At 37.1% G+C, this 10000-nt stretch overlaps 1 protein-coding gene across 1 annotated transcript in view; it reads left to right on the forward strand.

The window, feature by feature from the left end:
* The window catches only part of LOC121386363, a 33808-nt gene extending 31747 nt beyond the window's left edge, over positions 1-2061 (forward strand). The window contains exons 6-7 of the mRNA XM_041517247.1: positions 1327-1420; positions 1956-2061. Coding sequence (XP_041373181.1) covers positions 1327-1420; positions 1956-1968 — 107 coding nt within the window. The 3' untranslated portion in view covers positions 1969-2061. The remainder of the gene's footprint in view (positions 1-1326; positions 1421-1955) is intronic.
* The last annotated feature ends 7939 nt before the right edge of the window (positions 2062-10000 follow it).

Consider the following 10000-nt stretch of genomic DNA (forward strand, 5'->3'; position numbering starts at 1 on the left):
ATATATATATATATATATATATATATATATATATATATATATATATATATATATATATATATATATATATATATATATATATATATATATATATATATATATATATATATATATATATATATATATATATATCTAGTATATCTGTCTAACTATCTAGATCTATCTATCTATCTATCTATCTTATGTATGTTTTATTCACGAAATTTGTTTGCGTATACAGTAATCTAATCTACCTAATTTATCTAATCTATCTAATCTATGTATTCTATCTAATATATCTATCTATCTATCTATCTAGTCTATCTACCTATCTGTCTGTCTAGTCTCTCTATCTATCTGTTTATCTACTCTAGCTATATATCTATCTAAATATCTCTCTATCTATCTCTCTCTGTCTAGTCTCTCTGTCTAGTCTAACCTAGTTTATATATATGTATGTATGTATGTATATATATATATATATATATATATATATATATATATATGTATGTATGTATGTATGTATGTATGTATGTATGTATGTATGTATGTATGTATGTATGTATGTATGTATGTATGTATGTGTGTGTGTGTGTGTGTATGTATGTATGTATCTACGTATAAATACATACGTAGATACATACATACATACATACATACATATGTATAACATATATATATATATATATTACGAAGGAAGAAAAATTACTATTACAAACGCAAGCGCATTGGTAATTGGGTATGCTTAAAATGGTACGTTAAAGAAGAATTTTTTTTTAATATGTAATTTTATTCGGCAAAGACTATTAGTCGGAAACATGTTAATATGGCTCCGTACTAAGGATAGTCGCATTAAGGGCTAATAATTTTACTGATCGTGACCGCGAATAACGTTACGAAAATGCTTGGACACAGTAGTGACCAAAATGTAGGTATATATAGTATAAAATATACTAGCACTTGGACTCAAATAAATTGCAATAAACGCTGACTTTTATCTGTAATACACCCATCGTATATGGCCTGGACAGCGTGTTTCAAACTTAATTGCTTATAAGCACAAACATAAGTTGAATGAATGTCGCTTATCGATCTTTACCAATCGTCGGGCTCATCGTCAAGGAGACATCAAACTTGTTTAATATTGTCGACAGGCAGATGGCCAACCTGACGACAAGTCTGGCGATTAGTGTTCAGCAGCCTGTCATCGCCTAGTGTGAAATTGTCTTTTGCGATGAATGTGCTTAGGTGTTGTCAAAGAATTATTCCGGGTTTTTTTCCAAACTTCGTAGGTCTCAACCTTAGTACTTAGTCTAGTATGCGACACTTATTTTGTTATATTTCCAGATAGACAGTCCAAAAACCTACTAGTGACAAGCAAGAGAGAAGAGTGTGGCTTCCTTTGCTTTGGTTGTCTTGTTCGTGCAAACCCTATTCATTTGTGAGTAATATTAATTATACAACTACAACAACTACTAGCACTACTACTGCTATTACTACTACTACATTACCTCACCACCACTACTACTATTACTACTACTACTACTACTACTAGTACATTACCTCACCACCACTACTACTACTACTACTACTACTACTACTACTACTACTACTACTACTACTACTACTTCTTCTGCTGCTAATGCTGCTGCTGCTGCTGCTACTACTACTACTACTACTACTACTGCTACTGCTACTAGTACTTCTACTACTACTACTACTACTACTACTACTACTACTACTACTACTACTGTTACTGCTACTACTGCTACTGCTACTACTACTACTACTGCTACTACTACTGCTACTGCTACTAGTACTTCTACTTCTACTACTACTACTACTACTACTACTACTACTACTACTCCTGCCACTAATACCGCCGTCGCTGCTGATACTTACTACTGTTAATCTGCTGCTTCTGCTACTATTGTTATAATATATTTGATATTGTTTCTTTCTCTCTTTTCTTTCAGAGTCATAAGTTAATCAGTGAGGTGAAGAGCATGAAATGAAAACAAAATTAAGTTTCATACCGTTATAATTTAAGTTAGCAAGTAATAAAATAATTCTGAACAGCAATAACCTAGTGACTTGTTCTTTTTCAACAATATAATTATTACTAGTTGCAATACCCAGTGCTTCGTTTAGCCATTTGTATTTCGTCAAACGTTTGCAAACTATGTTTATTGATTCTTAAACTGGTAACTTGGTTTAATTTGTAGCACAATAACAAGTCTAGCAAGCGATAATTTAAAATTTATTTTGTCTTGTATAACGACACCACTAGAGCAGATTGATTTATTTGGTAATTTCCGAGTCGTAGTCTTAGCGAAAACCCGCTACATGTTTCCATTAGCAGCGAGGAATCACTTCAAGCGGTAGCGAAAAACGGTTGGTTGAACGTACACAAGGACCCCTTTTCACGAATTGGGCTATTTCTCACTCTAGCCAGTGCACCGCGACTGGCATATCAAATTCCGTGGTATGTGTTACCCTGTCTGTGTGATTGTGCATATAAAAGATCCCTTGCTGTTAATCGAAAAGAGTAGCTCATGAAGTGGCGACAGCGGGTTTCCTCTCTCAATATTTGTGTGGTCCTTAACCATATGTCTGACACCATATAACCATAAATAAAATGTGTTGGGTGCGTCGTTAAATAAACATTTTCTTCCTTCATTTTCACGAAGAGAAGGGAGCAGTACTATCGTCGTAAATACCAAGTTTTACCCATGTTAGGCGTCCATTTCACGACACGACGTGACGTGCCTTATTGTTTTCAATAACTAAAGACATTTACAGTCGGTCTGTACTGAGACTTTAAAAGCCACTAACCTAGAAATGAAACATGATAATAAGTATTATCTATGGCAGACTTCCCCCAGACAATCAAAACTGTGTATCGTCCCATCTAAACAGATTATAACCATCTTTTAACACTGGGTTTTCGGGACATTTCAATGTTGGGAGTGCACAGTCGCACCTCCAACATCATTATTTCGAATCCGCGCATAGGTACTACCTTTTATTAAGATGTTTGGTCGATAACCCCCCCCCCCCCCAACACACACACAAACCCAATAACAACCCCGAAACATAGTCTAACGAGCGACCGCGATCGTCCCCCCCCCCCCCCCGGCACATGCATCTGTTGTGTTGCTAATTTTCATTTCAACTTATTTTCGTGCTTATATCCAATTAAGGTCAAGGTCGCTGTCCTAAATACACACCTCAGCTATATTGGCTGTCTGTCTAGGACATGGGGTTAGTTGGTAGATGTTAGTGAGAGAGAAGAGGATGTAGTGATCTTACACCTATCCACTATCCTACCAGCCTTATGTTCGATGGCTTAACCACGACACCACCCAGGCCGGTGTCTTGCTTGTGTTATTTACATCCTTCGTTTAAAACTATGGGAGACAACTCTCGTTTTGAAAATTATTTGCAGAAGATACTTATGGATATATCAGACTCCAACGAACACATCCGAAATATTGAATTATTTACCGTTTTCAAACATATTTCAATCGTTAGAGAGCAAGTACGACTACCTTACAATTACTTTAACAAACTGTTGTAAAGTCAATGGTAATATTTAAAAAACACCAAGAGTCAATTTTTAGGATTCGAAGCTACAGCACCGATTCCCATGACATTTGACAGCGATGCTAATTAACCTTTCGGCTACCGGGTCTTCCACAAAAATGGAAGCCCAGTTAACCATAGTTAGCAATGTGTGCTTTCAAATGCTCAGTTCAAAACTAATGTAACAATTTGGTATATAGAACAACGGGGTTAATGACGCAATCGGTGTCTAATAGTGCACCAACAGTAACACTGATCATAAGTCACTTAGATCAACGGTAGCTACCATCCTTGGGACCCTCTATACATTGATATTTTCTTAAAACCGAACGTTTTCCACAGTCCCTTGTTTTTAGCGCCTTTTAAACTGAAAACTTCACTAAACTGAACACCGGGGGGAATTATTCAATTTCAGTGCGTTTATTTGGTGTAAAAGTTAACTTAGAAAACCTGGACATCAGACCGTTATCAATCATTATAGCGCCAATATAACTGCTCTGGATATCATTTCAGCCAGAATGACCTGATTGCCAATGTATGCATGTTAGGTGTTGCAGTTCTCAGTTAAGCAAATCTATATCAACTGTCAGCTTTGATATTCATGTAACTATTGTACACATATGTCTTGTGTTTACTTGTGAATTTTATTCACATATGCTGAGTTGGGTTTTGCATTCTGTTCAGTTAGGTGTTTAAATACGTTACGAATGTGATTAAAGACACTGAAAATGGGGAACAAAATAATATTAACACTTGCGAAAACAAACAGCAGAGTAAAAACAAAGGATTTTGCATTAGTGAAGTACCCTGAAAAAGGGACACCTGTGTAACCGGGCATTGTAATTGGTCCCATGAATGTGCGGTTTACAGAACTTTCCCTATATGTATGCCTTGCATATATGCCGTTTGAAAACATTATAATCATAATTTTCATTTTATGCATGTTTAATAATGCCATTAAATATTCATATTAAAGTTTAAAAGTAATTGTCATAATCCAGTAAGCCACGTAGAAACAAACCAGTTTCCTTGGTGTCCACGAATAATTATAATAATATATTAAATATATTTTAAAAAAAATATATATTATCAGTCGTTGTGTAGCATTTTACTAATTTCTTGTATATAATAATTCAACTTCATACAGGCATTTGTTATGACCAAACGTCAAAAACCAACATCACGAAAATCACATCATTTGATGACACTACATAATCATGAAAACTTACCTACAGGTCCAGTGCGGTCCAGAATCAACCACCAGTACCGGCCACTTTTGCCAGGTCCATTCAGTGGCCGTTATATACAGGTTCAACTATATATATATATATATATATATATATATATATATATATATATATATATATATATATATATATATAAATGCACATACATGCATACGGTGTGTATATATATATATATATATATATATATATATATATATATATATATATATATATATATAGATAGATATATAGATACATATATAGATATATATATACATATATATATATACACATATATATATACATATATATATATATATATACATATACATATACATATACAAAGACCAAGTGAAAAGAGAGGTCGGAAATCTGTTGGCCGATTTCTGCTCGGATTCGGAGGTCTACATGCTTAAACGAGGTGTGAAGTATTATATATAGTTATATATGTATAGTAGGTCGAGTGCTCGCTTGACCTGCTTGCGTCGCATGATCGAATCACCTGGGTGGATCCATTCAACTGATCGGTTTTTTTTCTCGTTGCAACCAGTGCAACACAACTTGTCAATGTAATGTTTGTAGTACCCGAACCCCATTTGTATATATATATATTTCGAAGTAAGATGAAACATTACAAACGCAAACACATTAATGGCTATTTATTTTACTGATCGTGACCGCGATATGCTTGAATACAGTAGTGACCAAAATGTAGGTATACAAAGTGTAAAATATACTAGCACTTGACCTCAAATCAATTGCAATAAACGCTGACTTTTATCACTAATACACCCAGCATATAAGACCAGAATAGCGTGTTTGAACGTTAATTGGATATAAGCTCGAACATAAGTTGAAATGAATGAATGTCGTGTACCCACTTTACCAATCGTCGGGCTCATCGTCAAGGGAACATACAACTTGTTTAATATTGACGACAGGCAGACGAGCAACCTGACGACAAGTCTAGCGATTAGTGATCGTCAGCATTACGTATTTCATTCAGTGTTGAGGCAGACGGATGTTGGCTTACAGGTCTTCGGGCCGGCGATTCGGCGTGTGCCGCTAATCGCTGCCTGTAATCGTCTACTGTGAACTTGTCTTTAGCGCTGAATGTGCTTAGGTGTTGTCAAAGAATTATTCCGGGTTTTTTTCCAAACTTCGTAGGTCTCAACCTTAGTACCTAATCTAGTATGCGTCTAGTATGCGACACTTATATTTTGTGATATTTCCAGATAGACAGTCCACAAACCTACTAGCGAGGAACAAGAGACAAGAATGTACACGCTATTGCCTTTTTTGTGTTGTTCGTGGAAATCCCTTGGAGAACGTAAGTAATATTAATTGTACAACTATTACTACAACAACAACAACAACTACTACTACTACTACTACTACTACTACTACTACTACTACTACTACTACTACTACTACTACTACTATTACTACTACTACTACCACTACCAATACATTACCATCACGACTACTACCACTACTACTACTACCACTACCACTACTACTACTACTACTGCTAATGCTACTGACACTACTACTACTACTACTACTACTACTACTACTACTACTACTACTACCAATGTGACTATTACTACTACTATTTCTACAACTACCACTATTACTACCACACCATCAACATATACTACTACTACTACTACTACTACTGCTACAATAACAATTGCTACTACAATTACTACAATTACATGTGTTTGTCTATTACTGCTACTACTACTAATACTCCTGCCAGTAATACCACCGCTGCTGCTGATACTACTACTGTCAATGCTGCTGCTTCTACTACTGTTGTTATAATATAGTTGATATTGTTTCATTCTCTCCCTTTTTGCACAACCAGGAGTGAATCAGTGAGGTGAAGACCAGTTACGAAATGAAAACAAAATTAAGCGTCATGCCGTTATAATTTAAGTTAGTAAGTAATAAAAGAGTTCTGAACAGCAATAACCTGGCGACTTGTTGTTTGTCGACAATATATTTACTACTAATTGCAATAAGACTTACATCATCGTTGAAAATAACTTATTTTCGTGCTTATATCCAATTAAGTTTCAAACACGCTGTCTTGGACAAACACCTCAGCTATGTGGGCTGTCTGTCTAGAACATGGGGTTAATTGATATTTGTTAGTGAGAGAGAAGAGGGTGTAGTAGTGTTACACCTACCTATTAAGTCGTTAAAACTCGCCGGGAGCCTGTACCGGGCTGCGAACCCAGTACCTATCAGCCTTATGCCCGATGGCTTAACCACGACACCACCTATGCCGGTGTATTGCTTGTGTTATTTACGTCCTTCGCGCAAAACTATGGGCGACAAGTCTCGTTTCAAAAATTATTTGCCGAAGTTACTTATGGATATGTCCGAATTCACCGAACACATCCGAAATATTGAATTATTTACCTTTTTCAAACATATTTCAATGGTTAGAGAAAGCAAGTACGACTACCGTACAATTTCTTTATCAAACGGTTGTAAAGTCAATGGTAATATTTAAAAAAACACCATGAGTCATTTTCAAAGTTGCCAGTGTTTAGTGAATTAGGCCCCAGTTTCCTTGGTGTGCACGAATAATTATAATAATATATTAAATATAAAAATAATATTATCAGTCATTTTACTAATTTCTTGTATATAATAATTCAACTTCATACAGGCATTTGTTATGACCAAACATCAAAAAGCAACATCTCGAAAATCACGTTATTTAATGACACTACATAATCATGCAAAATTACCTATAGGTCCGGTGCGGTCCGGAATCCTGTATAATTTTCCATAAGGACGGATCTAAGGGGACATAGTGGTCTGATGATCAGGTTGATTGTCGAGATTACAGGTGTCTTTTTTTTCTTCCATTCATACATTTTGAATGTACATGTAATTTCCGTATGTCACGCACAGTTGGTGTGTTTCAAATTATCAGGGTCAAACAGCTTTCCAATGTTCTAGCTGATTCCAGGGGTTCAAAATATGCTGCAAATCATTTGGCAGAATGAATGAATGTTTAACGACATCCCAGCACGAAAAGTACATCGGCTATTGGATGTCAAACTATGGAGAAAGCAAAACACATTTGGTGAATAAAGGGGGTAACTCTCTCTCTCTCTCTCTCTCTCTCTCTCTCTCTCTCTCTCTCTCTCTCTCTCTCTCTCTCTCTCTCTCTCTCTCTCTCTCTCTCTCTCTCTGTGCAGGGATGAACGTTCGCCGCCTTTCGGCGGAAGTCCGCCTTTTTGTTGCGCCAAATTTGTTTTTAAAAAATCAGCCCCTTTTCAACTTGCATTCGTTCCGCCTAAAATTTCCGGAGTTTAGATCCAACTTTAGATCTAACATGGCTGCGCCCACTGTGGCCGCCATATTTGCTTATTCGCCATTGGCCAGATTTGTCTCGCGAAGTATCATCTGCGCGAGACCAATGCGCAGATCGTATACATTGGTCGCGTCATGTTGGACAAAATGGTGGTATTGTTTGCGAATACATTGAAAATCTGTCCATTGTTCGGGATTTTGTGATTTCAATAGGATGTCGTACAAAGTTCTTGATCGGTCAGCGGACCTGAATGCGGTTGAGCGCGGAGTCAAGAACGCTTTTCGATGGAATTGGCTTGAAGAAAAGGACAAACTCGATAATTTTCTCAGCGAGTGGGTTCGCAAAATCGATCAACCTGGTGTTGCCGTTTGTGCTTGGTGCAATGACAGGGTGAAATACGGCGGAAAAGGCAAATCACACTTGAAAAAGAATGCGAGTAAAAGCCAGCATGTTAAGATACGGCGTGATCGGCAGTCAACGCCTGCACTGCATGTGGTATTTCGTGTGACAGAAGCTGTAATTGATGGTGCTGAGAATGAGAACCTGCTTGGGCCTTGACCTACTGCTGGTACAGGTAGGCCCATTCCCTACGGTGCACCCCCAAATTGTGGCGAAGTAGTCCCAAACAGAGCAGAAGCCCAGCCTGCTCCAAATGTTACTGTCATTGATAGACGTTGGACTATGAAGGCATTCACTCTGTCTTTCATGGCTAAACATTCTTTGCCCCTTGTTATGGCACCTAAACTAATTCAGTACGTCAAGTAGTGTAGTCGGGACAAAAAAGGCACTAGATATGGTGGAACTTGAACGTACTACTGCTTCATACAAATTACGTGAGGGTCTTGGTGTTGTAAATACTAAGAGACTGGTTCGTGATTTAAAGGTATCTCATTTCTCTATGAATTTGGATGAATGTTTTGGCAATAACAATAAAAAGATATTAACTATTCTTGTGAGTTACTATTCTGAACTTGAACACGAAGTTGTGGTGAAGCATTTGAAATCGCAGGATTTACCAGTGGTGAATGCGAAAATACTGCTAGAGTTAGTGACAAACACTTTTGAAGAGTATGACATCCCATTGTCGCAGCTCATTTGCAACCTTTCTGACTCTACAAACTACATGGGAGGGAAAACAGCTGGTTTTGAAACATTGTTACGTAGAGAAGCACCCCACCTCCTAGATATTGATGGCGATATCTGCCATCATATCCACAATTCAGTCCAAAGGTTCTGCAGCTATTTCAGTAAGATTGTTGAAGGCCTCATGGATGATCTCCATACTGAGTTTAAATGGTGTCCGGACATTAGAGAAATGTTTGCAGAACTTTGCAATATTCTTGGAATAAATTTCACTAAAACAGGACAAAGGGAAGCACACAGATGGTTGTCAGTGTATGATGTCACTGAAAAGAACTTGAAAATGATGAACGCATTCAGGGTTTTCTATTTCGCTTGGGTGTCTCCTGATCTAAGAGATGCCTACACCCAAGTTTTGGCCAAGCTACTTGCTACCCTGTCCAGAGAAGCACGTGAGAGGGTCTATGAAATCATCAACAAAGCAAAGAAGAAGGCACTCACCACTGATGGAAAAACTCGGAAGGAGAGAATTGTGAATAAGGTATTGTATTGCTACAGGGAAACAATGATTCACATCAACTTGTACATGGCCCTGCTGCCAATCTTCAAGTCCTTCATATTGACCTTCCAGTTAAAGGAACCAATGGTTCACAGACTACACGACGAGCTTACTGACATCTTTCGAAAAAAATTTGGCATGCTTTATCAAGCCTGAAGCATTCACAGATCTCAGGACCCGACAGCTGAAGCAACTTGACTTGAAAAATGAGGATATTCATCTCCAGTCATCCTC

Source organism: Gigantopelta aegis, chromosome 12 (assembly GCF_016097555.1).
Source record: "Gigantopelta aegis isolate Gae_Host chromosome 12, Gae_host_genome, whole genome shotgun sequence".
Taxonomy (NCBI): domain Eukaryota; kingdom Metazoa; phylum Mollusca; class Gastropoda; order Neomphalida; family Peltospiridae; genus Gigantopelta; species Gigantopelta aegis.